Source organism: Carassius auratus, chromosome 46, assembly GCF_003368295.1.
Source record: "Carassius auratus strain Wakin chromosome 46, ASM336829v1, whole genome shotgun sequence".
In the NCBI taxonomy this organism is placed as follows: domain Eukaryota; kingdom Metazoa; phylum Chordata; class Actinopteri; order Cypriniformes; family Cyprinidae; genus Carassius; species Carassius auratus.
This window is the reverse complement of record NC_039288.1, coordinates 12,064,141-12,089,197: the sequence shown is the minus strand read 5'-3', so window position 1 is coordinate 12,089,197 and position 25,057 is coordinate 12,064,141. Positions and strand designations below refer to the sequence as shown.

The 25,057-nt window shown below is 36.9% G+C and overlaps 1 protein-coding gene across 3 annotated transcripts in view; it reads right to left on the bottom strand.

Annotated features, from left to right (window-relative positions):
• Positions 1–5,282: 5,282 nt before the first annotated feature.
• Positions 5,283–25,057, bottom strand: part of LOC113064207 (ankycorbin-like) — a 30,578-nt gene continuing 10,803 nt past the window's right edge. For 2 of the 3 annotated variants that reach the window (XM_026234842.1, XM_026234840.1), the window contains exons 3-18: positions 24,486–24,616; positions 21,161–21,249; positions 20,975–21,039; positions 19,488–19,545; positions 18,514–18,584; positions 14,637–14,743; positions 13,904–14,091; positions 13,130–13,155; positions 12,670–12,753; positions 12,407–12,496; positions 10,994–11,113; positions 10,427–10,528; positions 8,619–10,160; positions 8,374–8,526; positions 7,051–7,116; positions 5,283–6,858 (exon numbers count right to left, since the gene is read on the bottom strand). In XM_026234842.1, coding sequence (XP_026090627.1) covers positions 6,781–6,858; positions 7,051–7,116; positions 8,374–8,526; positions 8,619–10,160; positions 10,427–10,528; positions 10,994–11,113; positions 12,407–12,496; positions 12,670–12,753; positions 13,130–13,155; positions 13,904–14,091; positions 14,637–14,743; positions 18,514–18,584; positions 19,488–19,545; positions 20,975–21,039; positions 21,161–21,249; positions 24,486–24,616 — 2,970 coding nt within the window. In that variant the 3' untranslated portion in view covers positions 5,283–6,780. The remainder of the gene's footprint in view (positions 6,859–7,050; positions 7,117–8,373; positions 8,527–8,618; positions 10,161–10,426; positions 10,529–10,993; positions 11,114–12,406; positions 12,497–12,669; positions 12,754–13,129; positions 13,156–13,903; positions 14,092–14,636; positions 14,744–18,513; positions 18,585–19,487; positions 19,546–20,974; positions 21,040–21,160; positions 21,250–24,485; positions 24,617–25,057) is intronic. The other variant, XM_026234843.1, reaches the window with a different exon arrangement.

The window sequence follows — 25,057 nt, the reverse complement described above, 5'->3', positions numbered from 1 at the left end:
TTAAGTTAAGCACTAAATTTATATTAGCCATAAAAATAACTTAAGGTGAGATATTTGATGTGATGCGGAAAAATTAGTAACAGTTATTATACAAATGTTTATATAACATGTTTATTTTGGTCTTCTATTAAGTGACAGAGCTCTAGCCTGCAGAGAAGGATGAAATACTAGCATGCTTAAAAAAAAAGCACCAATCATTTTTTTTCTATAATCATTGTCAGATCCCTGTCAACGAGTCAAAAGCTCAAAAACCTCAATTAATAAAAAATAAAAGGCCTTCAGATGAGAAGTAGCAAGGCTGAAAACAGCCGGAGACATGGCTACGATGAGGTGCTAAGTGACTATTTGTAATTAATCTCTGAAGATCTGAGGAATTCAAGCAGTTTTAGGGAGTTTCTAATGCTCCATATATATATATATGAAAATGACTTTCTTTTCTATGAAACACAAATATTTAAAGAAAAAAAAGTTTTTGTTGCACAGTGAAAGTCAGTGGGGTCTGAGAACATCATAAGGGTCCTCAGAATTGATCTCAGAATTATGTTTGGGAGAACTTTCCTTTCAAGAGTGCATTCCTTGTTCCATGATAAACCACATCTGGAGTAGTTGGAATTAAATCAATGGAGACCATGATTTTGATATGAATGTTTTTTTTTTGTTTTTGTTTTTTAATATAAAAACCCCCAATACTTGTCTCTTTACTTTCATTATCCTCCAAGGGACCATTTGTAAGCCACTGAATCTACATCACCATTTTATAATAGCAAGAATAAACTTGCAGAGAACGCCTGATCCCTGCTGCAATACAAGGGAAGAAAGCTTGGTGGTTTGCCATCCTCAGCAGAACAGACCTTGCAGCATTTTCTGCTGTAATAACCGAAACTGTAATATTACCCTGAAATCAAGAACAAACTGCGGGGAATAGTCCAAAACAGTACAATTCTCTTTATGAGCCCACAACTCTGCAGAACAGACCTTGCAGCACTTTCTGCTGTAATAACCAAAACTGTATATTACCCTGAAATCAAGATCAAACTGCTGGTAATGGCCCAAAACATTATAATTCTCTTTATTAGCCCACAACTTGTGCAGACTGTAGTTATTATCCATGCTACAGTAGTGGTTACACACAAAACACATAACATTTTTACACCTGTTTACAATGTGATATTTTGGTTGCAAATGGTAAAAAAATGTAAAAAAAAACTTTTAAATGCAGTTCCACAAAGCCATTTGCATCGCACTCTTTTGTCACTTAATATTTTATTTTGGGGGCATCAATCTATTAAAATTACTTAATAGCCTTTGGGACCTTGGGAAGTCGTGGCCTAATGGTTAGAGGGTTGGACTCCCAATCGAAGGGTTGTGGGTTCTAGTCTCGGGCTGGCAGGAATTGTGGGTGGGGGGAGTGCATGTACAGTTCTCTCTCCACCTTCAATACCACGACTAGGTGCCCTTGAGCAAGGCACCGAACCCCCAACTGCTCCCCGGGCGCCGCAGCATAAATGGGTGTGTGCTCACAGTGTGTGTGTGTGCATTTCGGATGGGTTAAATGCAGAGCACAAATTCTGAGTATGGGTCACCATACTTGGCTGAATGTCACTTCACTCACTATATAAAACCATGATCCACACTCAGCAAAAAGTCTTCTTTTTGAGTTTTATGTGACATTATCAGAACCTAGTGGTGATTAATGTATATATATATATATATATATATATATATATATATATATGTGAATTCCTGCGTATTATCTTTTCCTGATATTTCAAAATATTCATAACAAATAATCTATGTAGGTCTATCCATTCTTTGCACTTTCAGCTAACTTGACATTTCGAATTTCACACATCTACAATGTTGTGGAAAAATCATTTAACACGAAAAACAAAAAACATGTCGCATTAAATACGTCGGATTTTACAAATTGAAATAAGTTTTACAGGGTAGTTATATTTGTTGTGGTAGCTGCATAATCCTGACAAACGAACATTTTTCCGATATATCGGCAGTGCAGATCATAACAACCCTATTTTACAATATTAGCACGATTCATGGAACATAACAGAAAAGAGAGAAATGTAGTTCAACAAAAAGATGGACAAGAGGACAGCTGGACATGGTGTCTGCCATGCCTCCGCCCCAGACGGTTTGATCCACCACATGCCGATAGTGCGGCGGACCCTCATGAGCCATTTCCTTCGCATGATGCTAACGGTTTTCCCCCGACACGACTGGCCTTTTGAAGTCCCTTTTAAGAGCACAATTATTCCCCCTTCCAGACAGTACACTCACTTCTCACCTTTTTAATAAGCCACTCATAGACAAGTGTTTTCCTCTCTCTTTCTTACTTATTTCCCTAGAAGCCTTAAGTGCTCCCATAAATTCCCTGTCACTTGGCTGCACACGGTCGCCCCCCTCACCAGGTTGATTCTCCTGCTATTTTAAGTCACTGCGAAGGGGCCCCCACACTTTGATTTTCAATGAGTCAGGTGTGACTGAATATAAAAGAAGCCATTAGAGGGATCGAGACTTCCCAAGGCTGCATTAAGAGAGTTCACTAGTGAACTCACCAGTACATCGTGTTCTTCTATTTACAGTTCTTCTATTAAAAGAGAACGACAGCGGATCTGGGAATGATGTCATTTATACTATTATACTGTCTGTTTTGATATGCAATTACATCTGGTTCCATTTAGGCGTATCGGATGGTGATGGCGATGCTGTAGGCCTAGAGGAGGGTTTAAAAAAAAGCATGAGGTTGTTCTGAAGGGAAAATGCAACTATAAATACAGAGAAATGTAATTCAAGTTATGACATGCCATATTCATCATCATCATATAGTTCACAAATGGCAAACTGTCCACATGTACCTGAAAATACACACACATACAGATTTGTTTTTCTAAAAAGTGAGGACATCCCATAGGCATAATGGTTTTTATACTTTACAAACTGTATATTCTATCACCCTACACCAACCCTAGCTCTCGCAGGAAACTTAGTGCTATTTCAGATTTTCAATAAAGTCCATTCTGTGTGATTCATAAGTGTTTTGAAAAGTGGGGACATGGGGTAATATCCTGAAAAGTCACCTCCTCCTTGTAATACCTATGTTACACCCTTGTCATTATACGAAAATCATGACCTCTGAACAGAGAGGAGCGGATTTTCTCATTTTACTCAATGCCTCAATACTAATATACTGATATGTCACAAAAATGCAGTCTGGTTTACTATGCTTGTGGGGACTCTCCAAAAAACAACAACAAAAACAACATTTTGTATAATTTATTAACTTCTGTACCCATGGGGATCTCAATTTAGACCCCACCCACAATTGCATTGCATTGATTTATTATATATTGCACGGTCATTTCTGTTATTTATGCTTTATTTTTATTTTTTTGTTAGACTTCTCATTTCTCATCACGTAATGCAACATAAAAACTAAGGTTAAAATGGAACCATGTATCTAGATATAAATGTTCTTCTTTCTTTCAGAATAATAATATTCTGAATATAACTGAATATAATTTGTATAGCCTACTTTTGACTTGCAAATCCTTGAGAACTTTTCTGAGGAGTATTGTTCAACAGCTCCATCTAGCTGAGACAACACTGTGGTGTAGAGCAGAGGTGGGATGTGGAGTGATTATTTGAGCTCATTTCGTAGGACAGAAAACCAATAACAGCTAAAAGTATTAAAATTAAGTACACAGATTTTCACCACATAGGTTCTAAACCTATAAAACTGCTACTGGTATTTCTGCTGTGGCAGACACTCCAGTATTTAGTACTCTAATGTGTTGTCTGTTTGGTTAAAATAGATGGTATTCTGTTAGGACAAAGTGAGAAAGGGATATTTTAAAGGGGTCATCCCACAGGGTACAAGTGGTGATATTACCCAGAATTCAGCTGGCATGACATCTAAGAACATTCTAATGCTGTGTGCTCAGAGTGAGATGGACTATTGTCTCTGGATCAGCCTTCAGGCGCTGAAAGTTGTTCTCCATGCCAAAATGGCATCTAAAAGCACTGACAGCAGCCTTCTTCATCAAAGCAGCAATTTTAAGAAATTACCAATAGGAAATGGAACTCACATGCCGGCCTGTTTTGTTTTTGTGTTTTCTCTGAGAGAACTGTAAAATGGAATAAGAGGGAAAAATCTTCCATTTGTACAGCATTACTTTCACAGCACCAGGAAATTATTTTAAATAGTTTTATAACTCTTTAAAAATGAGGTACAACTACAAATGACCAACACTGATAAGAATCCTACAGCACTATTAAAAACAATGCCATTTCATTAACTATCAAATTAGTAACACCTTACACGAATGCCTCATTTGGTAACATTAGTTAATGCATTAGCTAACATTATCCAACGAGAAATATCTTTTTACATCACTTACTAATCTTTGTTAACAGTAGTTGATAAAAATACAGTTACAATTCATTAGTTCATGTAACTAATTTAGTAAACTAATGTGGTCCCACTTTATATTAGGTGGCCTTAACTACTATGTATTTACATAAAAAAATAAGTACAATGTACTTGTTATGTTCATATTGTATTGTAAAACACTTTTGCTGCTATTGAGGTGGGATGGGGTAAGGTAAGGGAGAGGGTTGGAGGTATGGGTAAGTTTAAGGGTGGGTTAAGGTGTAAAGTATGGGTCAACAGTGTAATTATAAATGTAATTACAGAAATTAAATACGGATGTAACTACGTGTAGTTTAAAAAATATATATACAAGTACAATGTAAAAGCATGTATGTACACAATAAGTACATTGTACTAAATCATTAATTAAACTGTAAGTACATAGTAGTTAAGGCCACTTAATATAAAGTGGGTCCACTAATGTTAGAACATGAAATCCTATTTTAAAGTGTTACCACAGAACTGTTAGGCATGATGTCTAAGGGCTTGTTTGCATTCATAGCGAGTTTGTTGATGATGCACAAGAAGCTTGAGCATCAAGGTACATCTATCCAGCAGATTATAAAATTAAATATAATAACAATTTTAAAAAAAATCAATGCAGAATCACCATTAGCCATAAAACTGAAGCCAGGTCTGAGCTCTTTCGCCTCTGGGAAGATGTATTTTAAGCTGTATTCACATTTTTAGAATAGAAATTAAGATTCATTACCAGGAAAGCATTTTAGTGCACAAAATGTTCTTACTTAAAGCTTAAACAATTTGTAAAATTTCTACATTATTTGAACTTTGCTACAGTGACGTACCTTATCTGAACTCACTTCTAATCCCTATATTATTTCGATTTTTAATTTTATTTAGTTGAAGACAAATAAGAACCAATTCATAAGTATAATAACCAGGCAAAAAATACTTGGCAAACAACATGTTGTCTAACTTAACAAATACAAACACATTTGAAACCTCAGTTGACTATGAACTGATCATGAAATATGACATTTATAAGAACACAATAACAATATCTGAAAATTCAACAGGGCAGTATGATATTTTTGCATTCAAAATCTTTACTTCAGACACTTAAATTGGTATCAGATATTTGTTGAATCTTTTCTGATGCAATTGGGGCTACGTGATCTATGACAAATTAACTTGTTTAATAATGCAATGGAACCGATCAGAAAAAGCAAATACGGCACACAATAATGTTCTTTCTATGTAATGGCCACGCAATACTTCATACAAAACTCTATGTTTTGCTCCATACAAACACGTTTATATCTTATGTTTCCCTTGAATTCATTCAAAAGCTACAAAACTGTCCTAAAGCAGGTACTAAGCTAGACTTTAGTTCATGAATAAAATAACATCATGCTCTACAAGTGAATAGCATGTATTCAAGTACTACTATATATTTTTAACACTTGCAAAGCCTAAGGGGGGGTAGTGTGTTTATGCTAACCCTGATGTAGTACATGTACACTGAATGTTTAACAAACTACCATCTCATGCTTCCCAAACCTTATTTGTTGTAAAAACCACAACTACACTGAAGTGCTAGGGCTAACTCACCCCTCACAAAAATTATTTAGTGCAAAAACCTGGTTGGACCAAGCATAATGCAAAAGAAATATAGTGCAGTTTGAAATGTTATGGCCTTTAAAATGAGCAGAGGCACATGGACACAACCCGTCAGGTGTCCTAGAAATGGCAGGTAAATCCTGCATCAAAGACCGACAAGTGACTAAGAAAAGTGTATTAGGCACATGGGCATTTTGTCAAAGCACCTACCCTGAAAAAATGGAGAATTCAACGCTTCAGAAAAAGGTCACAATGTCCTAGAACAAACATTGAGACACTTCACTTTTTACAGCATGCAGATACTACAGGTGGCTGCAATTTTGGAAAGTCCACAACTGAAAAAGAAAACTCAGTGAAAGGTGCATTGTAATGGACTTCTATGGAGACAAACGTACACCATGCCAATGCAAACTGATTACCTCACAACAGGTTCAAATACTGATTATATATTTTGACAATGTACAAACATTTTCAAAAGAGATTTCAAAAAATCGTTGACCGTAGATTGTGTTTCTTTGTCTGGCACTGTATGAGCTGGAGATTGTGAACACATCAATTGTTTTCCTCTTTTCGTAAATTACTCAACTTCACTATACTTTTCCAAAATATCAGGAGAAAGCCAATTGTGACTTCAATTGCAGTTCTTCACTACATGTGTCATTCTGATTGATGGACTCTGGACTTTAGTTCTCAGATCAAATCCTTTGATCACGTTTTTTGGCAGTTCATGAACAACTGTAATACTGGCTCCTTCACTTGGCCTCAGTTGGCATTTTGCACATTACAAGTATCTGCTTCAAAGCCTTTTGCACATCTTCATCCATCTGGCCCTAAAAAGAAAGGTTTGAGAGTTTAAAAGTGCTATTCTGAACTAAGAGAAAAAACACATGTCATTTAAGTTAACAGCATATGGATAGGAGATAACGCAAATGAATAACTTGAACAAAAAAATAAAGAGGGAGATTTTTTAAATGTTGATATGTGCACACAATTATATGAACTGAGTGAAAATAAATACAGACCTGGACAGCATAAAGAAGGTGCATCCGGTAAACTGAGACAATTTCATGGTGACGTTTCTTTGATTCCTATTGTGAAAAGAAAGCAGCTACTTTAAATATGTTTGGAAAGCTATTTTGAAAGTATGTATGGGGCATCTGTCATGCACAGACAATACAACTTCAAAAATGTCATTTTCTCTGTTGATTACACAATACCGTTGAAATGTTTGGGGCCTGTAACATTCTTTTGAAAGAAATTCATACATTTATTCAGCCAGCATATATTAAAATGATCAAAAGTAACAGAAGATGTATGTTTATTAAACCTTAAAATAATCCTGAAAAAATTGTATCATGGTTTTCAAAGAAAAATATTAAGCAATATGTTTTCAACGTGGATAATAACAATTGATATTAAATACTGTTACAATTTTAGAATATCACTGTTTTTACTGTATTTTTAAATAGATGAGGCCAGAAAAATCATTACAAAATTGTACCATCCCCAAACTTTTAGTACCAAACCCTCGTCCAAAAATCCATTAGGCAACTAACATAAGGTGCGTAGATCCAAAATATACAATAAAATAAAGATGATAGAGATCCGCACTCGCCCAGATTCAGCCAAAAAGGCTTATTACATTTATTGCTCAGAGGTCACAAAAATATGTGCAAAAAAAGTGCAAATGTGCAGAACGTTTCAGGGTTTCAACACTTCCCCAGTGTCCTGTACTATCAAGCAACACCTGCGCTTATTGATACATGTATTACCGTAATCCACCTAATGTCATGAAGATACAAAACACACACATATACACACACAACACACACACATGTATATATCAATTCAAAGATAAATCTTTATTCATACCATTTGAATGGAGATTTCTCTTTGAATTTTTTTTTTTTTTTATAATTTAAGGATATATTTGGGTAACCCGAATGAGCACTTTAGTATGATGTGTATTTATTGTATATAAAAACTTTTGTTTAAAACTTTTGTTGGAGTTATGAGATTATTGGTATATATTTGTATGTATATTTAATTTGTTTAGTTATATATGGATTATTTCGGATGATTTACAAATATACTTGTTTTTTTGTTTTGAGCTATGTTTTTTTGTATCTCTGTGACATTAGGTGGATTACGGTAATTCATGTTTGAATGGGGTTGCTTGGTAGTACATGGCACCGAGGAAGGGTTAATACCCGAAAACGTTCCGCACCTTTGCACTTTTTTGCACATATTTTTGTCACCTCTGAGCACTTAATGTAATAAGCCTTTTTGGCTAAAAAAGGAACAGGAAGTTGCTAATTTACGACAGAACATGGTTTGTAACATACAGCAAGTTGATATTGCAGTTGTTTGATCTGCTGTTGGAGTGAGTCCACCTGCTGGCTTTGCTGTCTCTTAGGGGTGCTAGTGGTGTACGACAGCTGTGAAAGGCTGTTCAGAGCATCCTTTAACTTCATAACTTCCTTTGAAAGCTCATCAATCTGTACATAATAAACAAACGTGACACATTAGTCGCTTTCAAGACACACCAGCATAATTTAGACAGGAATATAAGCGGGAGAATCAAAATCACCTTTTTATTCTTCTTTCGCTCAGATGTCACATGGTTTTCCACCTGCTTCTTCAGCTGGATAACAACATCCTGAGCCTCCCTGTACTTGGTATTCAACGCACTGCACTCCTGCTCCCTGAACACTGCCAGCTCCTGCGCTACTTCTCTCTCATTCCTGGCCTCTTTCACCTCCTGCCAAGCGGCGGTAACCTCCAGGGCCATCTCATCCTGTTTCCTGAGAGCATCCTTCAGTAGGTGGTTCAGGTGACTTATCTCACCCTCCAGCCTCTCCCCCATCTGTTCATATTCCATTCGGGATATTGAGTCATCTGGAGATACATCCTTCTCAACTGTTAGTCTGTTCTGCAAAGCATCCACCTGCAAAGTCTTCTGGACGAGCTGCTCCTGAATAGCCTCAACTTCCATCTCCAGTTTATTGATGGCGTTCCCCAAGGATGCCACAACCTGAGTGTGGTCTGCAATGGCTATAGATGATTGAGCCTGGTTTTCGGCGTCTTGTTTAACCTGGGCTATTTCTTTAAGTGCTGCTTGATGCTTTGCCTCGGTGTCCTTTAATACTTTCTGCATGTCCTTCATCTTGAATTCCAGCTCCTGAATTTTCTGATCATGTTCCTCCTTGGTAACACAGACCTCGTCTGTCTTGTCCTTAGGCACTGAAGCTTTGGCCTGCAGCTGGTTGCGGGCTGTGCAAAGCTCGCTTTTGGCATCACTGTATGATTTTGAGAGCTCCAAAAGCCGGCGCTGCAGCCCATCGATAATCTCGCCGAGCTCAGCCTTCATCTCCTCAAAGTCTTTGGCAGCAGCCTCCACTGGTACAGTGCCACGAAGAGCCTCCTGGAGCATCTTGATCTCCTCTTGAGACTCCTTGTACTTCTTGATCAACAGCGCCTTCTCCTGACTGATGTTCTCCACCAAAGTGTTGTAGGTGTTCTTCAGTTCTTGATGATCTTCGTCAGATAGACGGTCACTTTTGAGCTGAGCCTGAAGATCCCTGATCAAACAAGCATCTCGCTTTTGCTCCTCCTGCGATATGGCCAACTTTCCCTTCAGTTCTTTGACCTCCTGCTCCAAGCAGCTTTTCAAATACTGAAACTTCTGCACCACATTGTCGTCTTGTGTACTCACAGAACCACCCCTCATCTGTATCTCTTGCAACGTTTCTTGATTTATTTGGATATCTTCACCCATGCCTTTAGACGCAGCTTCAGTTTTTTCTAAGTCAGTTTTGAGTCTGTCCTGAAGGTGGCGGTTCTCCATTCTGGACTCTAGAAATTTCGCCTGCTGATTCTCCAGCGCGTCCTGTAGCAGTCTTATTTCTTTATCTGCACTCAGCCTGGGGTCCTCCCCCATCTCAGGTTTGAATGAGGAATCGCTGATGTCCAGAACAGACAACTCTGAAAGATCCTCTTCGTCACCAGTATGGATTTGCATGTCGCTGGACAGCTCGAAATCAGCACGGGTGGAGTGGTACGAGGTGTTAGATTCAATGCTGTTCGGACGGGAACCTCCCTGGCCTTCCTCTCCTTGAGGAGCTGGACGTTTCTGCTCATTGAGAAAAGATAATGACTTGCATTGCACTTTCTCATTTCCAAATGCTATTTACTTAAAAGTGCTGTATGCAATTTTCCAAACAGGTTTCCCAGTCTAACGCTGTTTACACAGGCAGTCCTAACACTAACTGTTTGAAAGGCCTAACATGGCGATATTTTCTCCAAAAGAAGTCATCCTACTAAAATTGTATTTTAACTGAAAAAATTAAACGTCATCTGTAAGGTAATTTTGAAAATGACAATTTTAAGGTGAGTTACCTTTAATATTTGAGCAAGCTGTTGGTTTTCCAGGGAGAGAGAGGCTATCTTTGCTTGCAGGGTTCCAATCAACGTCAAATCTGCATTCCCAGAGTGCTCCGTCTGTTTCAAAAACAGGAGAACAGCAAGAGATTATTTTACAACACATCCTTTTCATTGGGCCTTAGACACCAAAAAAATCTGCAAACTGAATACCAGCAGGCCACCACAAAATGTATCTGACATAAGCAGCTGTTTTGAAGAACATCATTACTGAACAAAAACACAGAGTCTCTGGGCTTTAATGCTTACTCAAGACTCTGCAAGGTCACATCAGATCCAAAGGTTTGCGTCACTAGTTAAAATTCAAACACGATGCGCAATCTTAAACAAAACTCCTCCACAAGTTTGAGGCCAAGACCGATGGTGTGGGAGAAAGGTCTGTTTTCGTGTCCCCTAAAGCAAGGTCCTTCACCTGGCCAGGACCAGTAAAAATGCAGCTGTTAAAATGGGTTCCAGAGAGCAAAAGTGGCTGAAGATCAAAGCAGCTGCCACTGAGGGAATATTAAAGGACTGTGCGGTACTCGCCTTGAGCTCAGTGTGCTCCACAATCTGCTTCAGATCTTCAATGGTCTCAAGCAGCATGCTCTTTTCCTCATGCAATTTTTCGATCTCTTCTTTCAGTACAGCACTTTTCAGCTCCTCCTCCTCAACAAACAGGAAGTGAAGAACACCCAGTTAGTCATGTCAACATTTTCCACCACTAACTGTGTTTCTAAACCTATGATGCCAACCTAGACTGCATTTTTAGGCCTAAGAGGCATATTCAGATAGTAAGTTTCAATGTTTAGTAGACAGAAACAAATATTTTCTTTTATTACTTATATTTACATCACATGTACTAATGACTGTAATAATAATTTTAGCTATTTAAAATGCTTTTTAAAAATATATACTTTTTTAATTGTAATTTTTTTATTTTCATTTTAGGGATGCACCGATACTCGCCCGATATCAATACTTTTATTTTTGGTACTTGCCAATACTGAGTACATATACCGATATTTTTATTGCATTTTTAATTTTTTTCAATATTGGGTGCAGAAACCAAAAAGTATGTATAATGTTAGCTGGTTTACTTAATTTATTAAACAGATACAGTCAAACCAACATTTATTCAGACACCTTCAGCATTTCACATTATCACAATTTTTTGTCTATGGTTTAAAAGATGGTAATAAAATATGACAAGAACTCATATATAAACTGTGTCAGAAAAAATTAATCTTGATAATGTTAGATAGTTAGATAGAAAGTTATTAATTGACTACAATCAACCAAAAATTATTCAGACAGCTGTTAGTATGTCAGTAGTTACACAACTATCAATACTTAGTCCAAATGCGTGTGCTAAGGGAGTGAACATCAAAGATCACACAACAGAAGAGTGTGCTCTCTCTCTCTCTCGCTCGCTCATTCCCTCCCTCCGAACCATTAAGTAACTTGTACATTGTTTTACTTGTTTTTGACAAATCCCTGAACTACAGACTTTCCAGTGATGATATGTATATACACTCGACAAGCTTGCGCATCTCCAACGCCGCGAACTCAATCCACTCAGTGTGCTTTATCAGCTCAGTACGTCAACTATACAGGGGTTAATACTGAATGTTTAACATTATATTTACTGCATAGATCTCCTACGTAGACAACCTTAATCTCTAATAACTCCATTCTGCTGTCTGTTGTTCTGTTGTCTGTGTTTTTTTGTCTAAATATGGCAAAATCAAATGCTGTGTGGTATCAGCATTTGGTATCAGAGCATTTTAACGAGTACGAGTACAGAAGGTCAGTATCGGGCCCGATACCGATATCAGTATCAGTGCTTCCCTAAAAATAGCTTTTTTTGTAGTTATTTTTACTTTATAATATACTTATTACAGTCAATTTATACTTAAGCACATTTCACTAATAATCCTCAATACGTCTTCACTATTTTACCTTGTAATCAAATCTTTTGGATGAATGACTTTTGCTGGAGAAAGGAGATTCAGATGGAGTAGAATATGGTGGTGAGATGATACCTCCCGACTGAAAGATAAGACAAAGGAAAGCTTTGAAGTAAGGCTAAGCTTAAATACAGTATGGACACAGAAAAAAATAGTTAATTTTCAGCTGTACATTCAGAAGTCATCAAATAAATAACTGCATCTAGGTCTTTCAGAAAGTGCAGAGATCACAGATTCAGCACTATGTGCCTTTACCTGGATTGGGCTAATAGGAGGAGGAGGAGGTGCTTTTCTCTTTTTGGGGGTGGAGCTTCTGTCCTCGTTTAATTTTTGACCATGCTGAGATTGTGTGCGTGATAAGGAGATTGGTACAAAGAGGGAGGAAGACGATTTAAAGTGTTTAAGTGGTTAGTGAAATAAACACTGTATTACTTAGTTTGGAAAAAGAAAACTATTATCACTACTGCGTGAGGCAAACACCAGTGCATATTTCTAACAATGCATTGCCAGAATGTTTGGCAAATGTGAGAAAGGAATATTCAATCAAAAATCCTGGCTTCAGGTTGACACTACTGTCACTATTTAACTAAGCATTCAGTGAAAATGTGAATTTTAAGCACCTACGGAGAGCCTTTGCAGGTTCTGTCAATCAGAAAATTTGGAAAACCAAGTTTGAGGAGAAGAAAATTAATGAAATCAAAATTAGCTTGCTTACCTGAGAGGTTCTCGCTGAAATCTTATCTGTTCAAACAAAGATACAGTAGGGGAAAATGTTATGATGGGAAAAACGAAAATGCCCTGGTGCTTACATTATTCATGCTGTCATAATCTTTCCTTTTTTCATTATTTCACAAACACATAAGAAATTGTGCAAAAAAAGATTAACTCTCACTCCCTGTATATGTGTGAAGCAAGAATTTTTAAAAATGCCACTAGATGGCAATGTTAAGTCAAAAAGCACTGTGCAACATGAGGCCACAGAAAGGAAAACATTCAGGATGACAATCCACAAACAAATAATATCAGCTTGTTTCTTTTATTTAATACCACTGGGAGAAGAAAAAAAATTACGTTTCAGAACGCAGGCTTTTCTCAGTGTAACCCAGTAAATATTTTACATTGAACTACAACAGGCTTTGGAGGATCGCAGTTGTTCTGATTTGATATTCAGCACAATAGCACCAGCTTGTGTGAAATTGGTTAAACCATAGACTTCACCATAGTACGTGATGAAAGTTTCCGATATTGTTGGTCAGTTTAGAGCGGAGTGTCATTTAGTTTTTATAAAAAGAGCGACACATTATATATAGTGTTCATGCTACACAAAACAACATGCTAGTAATAGTAATATCAACAGCAATAACACCATGTCAAATTACAAGCAGCTCTTCAAAACAATGACCAATAGTATTATAATCATAATTTGGAATGTGAGCTTTACAACAAAGCTGTGTGAACTGGCATCACTTTGGCATTCACACGAGTTTACCTGACTCAGACTGGTGTCTGTGAAGGGTCATGTTGAGAACGGTTTGGACATCGCTGCTATCTGACAGCTTGGCGTAATAGAGCACATCGTGGCCCAATGAATCCACCATTTGCAGGTCAGCTCCCCTTTGCACTAGCAGCTCGACGGCGGCCGGACAGCTGCTCTCACTGGCCAACATCACCGCGGTTCTGCACGGATCACAGCACGTCACTTAACACTAATGTGTTTAAAAGTTGGCTGTCAGAAATTACAACTTTTGTTCAGCAAGGATGTGTTACTGATATGCAACTATTTTGTCAAACTTTCTGAAAAAAAACAAAAAAAAAACACACCATGGTCTTTTCAAAAATAAATTCACTAATCACTAATTCACAGTAAAAAAAATAAAATATTATATATATACAACATATATATATATATATATATATATTAGAATAAAAAGTTTTTTTTTTTTTTTTGCAATAATATTCCACAATATGGTGTGCACAAAAGACTTGTTTAAAAAAAAAAAAACATTATAAAAATCTGACAGCAAAGGTTTGAATGTAAGTGGACCGTATCTTCTGCCATAAAATGGATTACACTACTATGCTGCAGTTTAGTCACACGGTTCGCATCCCAATTTAGTTTATTCAGCTCAATTGACACTTTATGATAGAAGGATATAATGTTTGAACTGAAAAACTTTTGTTATCAGCAGTCTTAATATTATGACTGATCACCAGAACCATACCTGCCATCTTTGTCTCTAGCATTGATATTAGCACCCCAGTCCAATAAACTCTGGCAGACTTCTGCGTGTGAATGACTAGCTGACAGAAGCAGGGGTGTGAAGCCATCCTAAAAATAAAATAAAAAAGAGAGCTTTGAGTCAACATAATTTTTCATGTTAATTTTTGCATGTTAAGAAGCTACATTATCGTAATAGACAGTACATTAGACAGAACTGGCATTAAACAGCAAGACATTTATCATCAAAATGTATTATAGCTTTGGACAGCTAGTATCAACAGAAGTATTCTCAGTTAAAACAACAACAACAACAAAAGAGGCTGTGCATTCAAAACAATGTGAGCTATAAGGTCATGTTTTAAAATTCTGCTGACATTAAGCTATATTTGAAACAACGAGTAGAATTATTTTTTTCTTCAGAAAGCAAGAGGTTCATATCTAGACTTTCTATTTAAGCTCACAACATGGTGTGGTTTTTCCCCAAGACGTGTGAGGAAACACACACAACCATTTCTTCTTAAGCCCTTTAAGCTTGTGTGTGTTTGAGGTGAACCAAAACGATTTCAAGTCCTCTTTAGATGCTTTTCATTCAGTATCTTAACTGACAAATGCATAGTCACTGCAGTCCAGGGGATGGTTTAAGCTCGTATGGCATTAAGCAGAGAAATGTAATGATTTGGTACAATCCTATGCGCTGGCTGGTTTCCATACTGGCATGCATTGAAGAGCCAAAACAAGATTAAATTTAACAAGCTTACTTTTAAGACATCTGGAAGGTCAGCACTCAGCCCAACAGGTCAGGGAATGATATAATTACAATTTAAACTAACAGGAACATTTGGGCACCCAATTATTGGGTGATAAAACACAAAATAATTACCCTTTACACATCACATCAAGGTGTTAAGTCAATTTTTCTTCATTCTAGGAGAGACTTTTAAGTCAGTTGAATTCAATTGACATTTCGTAGGCATATTGTTGTGAAAACATAACTGTTAAAGTTTATTTCACAAGGCCTTTAAGTTAAGAACAAGCATTTCTATCCACACAGCAAACCTCATCAATCCCATTTAGTTTATAACTGTGCATGAGTACTGATAAACACAGCATAAGGCTCTATGGAAAAAGTTTGCTTACATATACCTTACATATGCCCATTTTGTCACCGAGTCACAATATAACTGATTAGTATAATTGTATCAGAAATGATTGGTTGGTTTACATAATGAGGAAACAATCCCATAAAAACATTTTATAAGGTGTTGCCATGTTATTGAGCTAAAAGTAAATGTGCAAATGCACTAAATATAAAATTTTTGAGGCATTATATAAAACGGTTGCAATCATATGAACTTACACTCTTAAAAAATTATATATATATACAAACTATTTTTTAATTTTTCAGATCATCAGTCATCCGAGTTTATCAGTAAGCATTGGTCATAGACAGAGATTTACTGTAAATTTCAACAAGCTGATTATTCACTGGAAACTCCCACAGATTACGTTTACAGGCCATTTTAAGTCTTATTTTGACGTAACAAAGTGGTTATATCTGTGAGTCGTTTATTTATTTTAAATTTTGTGTTGTTATTTTACTATGGAAGAAATAATGTCACAATGTGAGTTCGCAGTGACATGAGTAACAGTAAATGATGAAAGAATTATAATTTTGGGGTGAATAATCCCACCAAAATTTCCCAACAATTCCTTTCCAGTGTAAATTCGATATCTAAGCATGCTATAGGGTAGAGGGTGTAAGCATCCTATTTGCCGGAAGGGAAAATAACTATATGTGAGTCAATGTTTTCCATCCCATTTACAGCTCAAAGGCAAATTCCTAGATGAGTTTTAATTGTAAAAGGAACATTTCAGTAGACTTGTCCATTGCTAACAGCCTAGTCTTTGAAAATAAGGCCCAGTCTCTTCTGAGCAGGCATCATAGGAACATTATTTGGGCTTGAGCCCAGAATGCTATTGCAACATTAGTTGAGGTACATTTAATAATTTAGCAGTGAAAGTAGGTATTTCCGTGTGTTCAAAGCAATGGGCTGAGTGGGCGAGAATCATCAGTAATGTGCCAAGCTTGCCTCAAAGGATGACGACGGTTGATAATCAGTGATCGAAAGCAGAAGCAGCTTCTGATGCACCTCTACTCTGAAACTCTCTCTCTCTCTCATTCTCATTTCTGTCAACTGAAGCCCTTCAGACACGGTTGTCTAAATGAGAGAGCCACAGCTTGAGGGTTCGTTGCCTCCCACATCGACACTCCATTTCTGAGTATTTTACAGTTTGAGAAGAGAAAAATGGTTCATTTCACTGGAGTTGCTGACATTATGACAAATGAGATTAGAGAATAGTTGATAATGTCTAATAGAACACAAATGCTGTTAATCTAGCAGACAAGCACAGTGGTTAAAGGAATAGTTCACCCAAATATCAATAAATCAAAATTTTGCTTTACATTTGCTCACCCAGAGGCCATCTAAGATGTAAATGAGTTTGTGTGGATTACTTGTGCATTATTGTGATGTTTTTATCAGCTGTTCGGACTTTCATTCTAATGGCACCCATTCACTGCAGAGGATCCATTAATGAGCAAGTATAATGCTAAATTTATGCATACATAAACGCATATAATGCTAAATTTCTCCCAATTTGATCTGATGAAGAAACACACTCATCTACATCTTGGATGGCCTGATGGTGTGTAAATTAAAATTTTTGAGAGAACATTTCCTTTAAAGTTTAGTTTATGAAAAAGTTATGATTTTGATGCACGTAAAAGAGCCTTAGGACTTTATGCAAAATGCATAAATATCCTGCATTATGTTCTGCTACATGCAAAAATGGATTAAAAAAAACTTGACTTTAAAGGAAGTTATGCTTCTGTTTTCTATGTAACAAAGTGGCTCATTATAAATCATTCACATCACAAGCCATCTTTCATTACCATACATTTTAGTGAGGGTGACATCATAAAGGTTGTTTAGCTGTTGCCTCCTTCTTCCCTGAAAGAATATAGATACCTGAAGCATTATAAGCATGAAATATTTCTCTGGAGTTGCGTCAGGGTCATTCATCCTTCCCTGCAGTCAGTCTAATCTCTAGGATAAAAGCACTTTGAGTCTTAACAGTAAACACTACTAATAAAGGATAACTGTGAATAATTGTGGATTTATTTCTCAATTAAAAGACACCGCAGGGAAAGCTCAACCAATGATGAATGCAGAGTAATTTGTATACTTCTTATAGATGCCCAGATAAAGCAGGTGCATATTAATGAATTCCTGACACAAAGGAGTAAATAAGGTCAGTACAACGGGCAACAGATTTGAGCTTTAGTACTGTGGTCGTTTCACTTTACAAGAAACTTTTTAACAAATCACAGATATAAAAAGCTTGGATGTACCAGACTGCCAATATTTTACTTCTGTTGTCTAAAGTTCCAAAGTCTTTCAATGACTTTGAATGAAAAAAATATGGTATACAAATTCTTTGTAGTACTAGTCAGTGCTCTTGTCATTACCCAGACAGAAGCCATTTAAAAGCAGCACTGTGAGACTCTCAGAGGAATAAAAGAAAACACATTGTAGAAGAAAAAGTAAAAGTAAAAGACAAGAGCAGAGCGAAAAAAAAACAACAACCTTGGACAAGCAATTTCCCAGGAACAGGGACCTTAAGTGTGCCATGGGGATTTTCATCAATGCAGCTGAACACTGATTCAAACCCACAGAGAACAGAGTCTTTGAGGAGTTGTGTTTCACAATGCACATATCTGAGGTAGACCACAGGCAGTTCTGAGATGCGGCAAAACACATGCAGAGAAAGACAGGAAAGACATTTTCACAGCAGTTCAGAATACATAAGACACATACCGAGTCCTTAAGATTGACATGACACTTGTGCTCGCACAGAAGTTGAACTATCACAGTGTCTCCGCTGGCAGCTACAGGAAAAAAAAAAAAGAAAAAAGATAATCAGAAGCAGTTCTTTATCCCCACAGAGACACAAACAAGTGTTTAACAGCTGGCCAACAAACTTCTGTAAGAGTAATTACACTTCAAACTTTCCCACAGAGACTGAAACCAGGCTCATAGTGTGTGACAGCACTTATTCCAATTATTAACACCCCTCGAAAAATTATACCATGTCCCATTTCTCAACCAATCACAGTCATTATTATCATGTGGCGGATGGGCATAAATGCATCCTCCCATCAGCAGAAGGATTTATCTGCTTTGTAGTCTGTATGAAACCATGTTTTGCTTCTTGTTTTTCCTCTGCAGGATAATGAGATCCTGCCAGCAGATTTTTGACCTCAGGGTGGCTGAAATCTTCTCGCTCTTCGTGGCCTATCCCACCCTAGTTCAATCCCTAACAGCTGGCAAAAGGCTCAATTATCAGCAAACAAGCTGTCAGGTTCCCACCTCCCACACCACATTTTATAAAGAATGAAATGGGTTTGCTAGGGAGCAATTTTCTGAACGAAGACTCTTCACAAATAAAAACAAGATTTTTTTGGGTGGGGGGGTGGGGGGGTTGGTGGCTCCCTATGTCTGGCAATTTGGTGCAAACCACCTACAATAAAATTGTGTGCTCGAAAGTAAAGTGGCAGCGGTGAAGTCATGGGGTTAACGTTTGGAAATGCACATTTACGCCGAGATGAAACTCTGAGCAATCAATCCTCAAAGGGGTTCATTAAACCAAAATAATGAAATAAAACGAGACATACTGAAGAGGAAGCCTGCTGCTTGTTCTTGAACGGCTCCTCTATGTTTGTTTTTATTTTAAGTTGAAAAGTGTTTAAGCAAGCAAACTATTCGATAAAACACGAAAGGTTGCACCTCACCTGCGTGATGGAGAGCTGTCCTCCCGGAGCTGTCCGCAGCATCCACCACACACTTGGCCTGTAGAAGGAAGCACATTAGATTACTGCTTCAAACACATCCTCTAAAACAACCATGTTTTACCCAAGAGGAACTGTTGGACACCAATTACACCTTTCAATCAAAACAGCTACACTTTTCAATGCAGTTTTTGATTGGTGTGATTTAATGATGTTCACTCCTATTAAACAATTAATGTGTTCATGGAGGAACAGGCATGAGGCATTTATTTGACAGGCATTATCAAAGTGGAGGTGTAATATATTCAATCTAACTGTGGCAGCCATTCAGACCTAAAATTGTAGCTAAGGTGAAAGTCTCATTAAATGAGATTAACGACAAAGTAATTAAGCCTCCATACTCCTACTACTGCATAAACAAGATTCCATACGCCCTCAATGGCTTGTCTTGTATGCCCAGATAAACTGCCAAAGCTTAATTTAACCAGTATGGAGGCCAATGAGTGTTTTTTTTTTTTTTGCCATTAGAAATTATCTATCTACTCTTTGGAAAAAATATTAAAGAAAGCATTTGAAGATTGAGGAGCAAGGAGTTTTGGTTTATTACTGCTGGATGAAACCGAATTACTACTGTCAAGCCCCATTCATTAGTGCAGCAGAAATTTTTTTCTAAGTCTTGTTTCACAGGATCTCCAGGGGAAAAAGGCTAATGAATTCAACGCCAGCCTGGCCGTGTGAAGGGGATTATATTTCCAAGGCTTTCCTCAGTGAGACGACACTATCGAAAACCTCAAATTTTTCACTTAATGTTGGATGGTTAACACTGGCTAAAAGAATAATCTACACTACCATGGGTTCTGTTCTAATTGTTTTTGAAAATCATTGATGTTCACCTGCACAATCACTGGTTCACACAAAATATTGGCTGTTCAAAATTGAGAAAGTATTTGGATATTTTCTGGATTTTGTGAAATGATATTCAAATGTGTTAAAGTGTGTTTCACCATGTCCAAATACTTGTACTACTGTGTGAATACAGCTTCACTGCAGTGTTAAATTGCTAATATCGATGCCTCTTTTAATCTATACTGGCAAAGCCAATACTGGTACCCATTAGTGCACAGAGCTGACCTGCTGTGGATATTTCAGATCTGTTCAGCTCTTTTATAATCACATGGAACAGGGAATGAGTTGTCCATGATGATAAAAGAGATGCTAGATAATGTAGCTGGCGCTTCGCCAGACCGGGCAGAGCCTTCGAACATGCCAAGCTGCCCACACACATCCAAACATGCAACACTCTCCAAGCTCACAGAGGGAGGCCGTGGGATTTGCTAGTTTACGAAACTGAAAAAAAATGTGCTTCCTTTGTTTAGCTGGCACACACTGCATGGCAACAGACATGGCTGTTGTTCCCATTAGCATTCGCTCCATCTGTGTGCGAACATTGCACTCTCAGTCTATGATTCACAATCAATCCAAAACATTACCTGAAGCAACTTTTTGGCACACTCTGGATGGTTGTTTTTGGCAGCAAGGTGCAAAGCAGTAAACCCTGATATGAAGAGGAGAAAACAACGCTTGTTATTTACATTTTATTCATGATGTGTTACTGATGTAACATAAAAGTAATGCAATAAAAAAATAAAAAACATGTTAATCTAGTTGTAACCAACCTGAAGCGTCTTGCAGAGAAACATCAGCCCCGTGAGCCAGGATGACAGCAAGGCACTCAGCTTGACCTCGTGTGGCTGCTACATGCAGACTGAAAAGGGAGGGGGGGGGGGGTTGATTTAATTTTAGTTGCACATTAGCCATGTCTCTCACATTTGGTCAGTTTTTACACCATGTACAACATCTCTATAACCTACATGCTGTAAATAGAGGGCTCTTTAATTTCAGAGGTAGCTCAAAGACATGCTCTACATATAAGCTTGTCCTAGGGCAATTGTAAAGCATTCTAGTGTGAATGAGTGACATTAGATCAATCCTATTCATTCTGTGTAGTAGTAAGTCAAGCACAAAGCAGCAATCAAAAATGTTGTCAACATAGAGTAAACTTTAAAAGGAGGCTGCATTTATTTGAGATGTGACATCTAAAAATAGCACAATTCACAATTTTATTTTAATACATTTAAAAAATGTAATGTATTCCTGTGATGACAAAGCTGAATTTTTAGCTGCCATTACTCAAGTATTCAGTGACATGTACAAACACTTGTGCTGCCTAATATTTATGTGAAAACCATGATTTTTTTTTTTTTTTCAGGATGCTTTGATGAATAAAAAGTTCAAAAGAACAGCATTTATTTGAACAGGAAAACTTTTGTAACAATGTCTTTTCTCTCAATGTTAAATTTTATGTGTCCTTGCTCAAGAAAAGAACCATTTTTTTTTTTCAGAAAACAGGGTCTAAATCTTTTGAACAGTTATGTTTTTAACACATTTTGGAGGCGTTATTTGCATCTTGATGTTTCCATCCAATTTTAACCAAAATTTAATAAAAAATAAAAAGTGATAACATAATAATAATAAGTATAGTATATCCCAAAACATCCCAAAATTCACATTAAAATACATGGTTGGAAACCTAGCTAATGAGGAATAAATATGTGTGGGTAAACTATTACTTTAAATCCTTTATTAGTCATGAAATCTCTGACCTGAGGGCACAGAAAACTAGAAAAGGGGAAACTTTCCTTGTGATTAAAAAGTTTAGTGTCCTCTAGCATGTAATAAATAGCTCCCACTGAATCACATTAGTTTGATATCTAACATCTCTTCATTAATTGGCTCTTTGGAGGACAAACTTGAGAAAATAAATTAATTAATCTACAGGAAATTGATTACAACCTATCTGGAAGATGCACTGGGATCTCTCTTTTGGGCAGGAATAAAAGTAAAGCTACACAAGATGTCCTGAAAACGACCTTGATAATTATGCCACGCACGACAGCAACGTCATGGGTCTGACCTTTAAATGAACAAACCAAGAAATATTCAAATCTGGCCATTTAAGAATAATACACACCACTCTAATGTTATTAAAGGTCAGTCCAGGAAAAACTACACTGTTTTTGGAAGAATTAAAAAACTTAAATCATTGGAGCTTTTAAATTGGTCTGAAACAATCTATAAAAGGATAGTTCACACAAAAATTATAATGTTCAATTCTTTTTTATGCAGAAGAAAGCCAAGTTGGCAACCAAATCTTTTTTTTTTATTGTATGGGGAAAATATATTTCTCAAATTTATCTTCTTTTATGTTCCAATGAAGGTCAAACAGATCGGAAAAAATGTGTGTGAAAAATGTTGAGTTTTGAGTGAACTTTTCAAAAATAAAAACCTTTTTTGGTAAAGTTGTTAAATTATGAGTCCTAAGTGTTTGCGCTGTACAGGTCTGGTATAAATAATGTTTTTGCTCAGGTGGCCGAAATGTCCACACAAAAGATAAAAGTTTTGCTCAGCAAGAAAAACAATTAGAGGGAACATTGCTAGATCACTGGCATTCTTAAATTTGATTAAATGTTTAGTCAATTGAATGTTCAGTCGCTCTGCATTCTCCACAAGGTAGAGAGGAGATTCTGTTTCTTTTAACCCTGAAAAGTAGTGGTAACACAGCATTTGTCTTGTGTTTTTGTAATAAATATGATTAAGACAGAGCTCTCACAGTCCTTTTCAAGGTAAATAACATGAGCAAATGATTACCTAATCACATAGGGTCTTGTGATCGACTCTTCATTATCAGGAAATTATATCTCCATGACCACTGTGACAGTTTGGAAATTCTGCAAGTGTCTCTCTTTGGCTTGTGATTCGTGAACCCTCTGGAGCGCAAGCACTCAAACACAATGAACTCCTCAAACGGGCAGATAAGCATTTATTGTGAGCCTATGAGCGAGCTTCAGCTCGAGCCATCGTAACACAGGACACTGGAGACTCATTCAGGTCAGCAGTGTCTGAGTTCATTATACAGAGTGAAGAGAGCAAGCTCTTCTTTCTGTATTCACTGTAACTCATTCACCTCTGCAGTACTGTTCGTAGGAATGTTGCTAATGCTTTCTTAGTAACTGAAGCTTTCAAGGTATGTTAATAATTAATAATGGAGAGTTTTATTCTCATGCATTACATCATACAGTCTTACAGACTAACTCATGCTAATATTGTGGTCAAAATCACTGTGCACATTTTCATCACAATATGATTCTATACATCTGAGTGTTTTTGTTGTGAATTTATATTAAAGCCTCTAGTCTCTATATTTATGAAGTCATTCAGAACACTATAAATGCCCAAGCAACCAGACAGAAACGGACAGTACTGAGCTCTGCATATGAAAAAACCAAACATATTGAACATAGTGCTTTGTGATGGATTTTAATTTCCTGTTATTCTCACAAACACAATAAATCCATCCACATCATCACAAAACATATATATTTATCACTAAAATGTAGACACAAGCATGTAATTACTATTTATCTCTGCCAAAACAAAGAAACAAAGCATTCAAACTTCTTTAACTAGTCTAGCATATATTTATGTGTCCTTCCGATCACTTCTAAGCAAAACGACACAAAGTCGCTTAATAAAAAAATCAGAAAAGCTAAACTCTGATTTAATTTTTTACAGGATTTCAAGTGTTTAAGTCATTGTTGGTTCCAATGTGTGTCATGCAAGATTTTAAAACTGGATGAGTTGCATAAAGAAACATCTGTGTTCCTGCTACGGTAAATAAGGGAAAATGAAGTCTGATGTAAAGGCAATGAAAGAATGTTGACTGGGGTTTAAATTATCATTTCTACAGCTAAATAAACACTCTGATGAATGGATGCAAAAAAAGCACAGCTCATATCTCTCCTTTAGTTGGAGTGTAAACACTCATACAAATTCATTTGTACAAGTTCAGAAGATATAGTCTAGAAATACTCTCAAAACACTGCTGAAGCCACAATTAGAGCAGTCAAATGGGAATGAGAGCAATATCAGTTCAGTACTCACGCAGACTTGCCCTCGCTGTCAAGCTTGGTGGGACAGGTTCCTTTCTTCGACAGGAGGGAGGTGACTTTATCTGCTTCTCCATGCTCTACTGCACTGAGGAGACGCTCATCATTCTTGTTCCATTCATGGGCCTAGAAAATAAAAATGGATAAAACATTTGAAAACATGCACACAGTTTTTAGATGGAAGTACTGCAAAATCAGCTTTTGACAATATATGATTTATATTTCACAAGTAACAAAGCACAAAGCTCAATGCAATTATTGGATTAGAGAGGCATATTACAAATAATGTTTAGTGAAGTTTAGTTCAGAAAACAAAGATTAAAAGATAATTAAAAAAATCCATCAAAAAGGTAGATTGCAAACTAGGGCTGTGCAAAAAATCCTCAGTAAAACCACTTCTGTGATTAGTAGTTAATCTCCAGCAACTGCTATTAGATGGAGCAGCATTTGACGTATTTTCCAGACTTAAAGTCACACTTTTTTTTCATAGTTTGGCTGGTCCTGCGACTTATAGTCAGGGGCGACTTATTTATCAAAATTAATTTGACAGGAACCAAGAGAAATGAA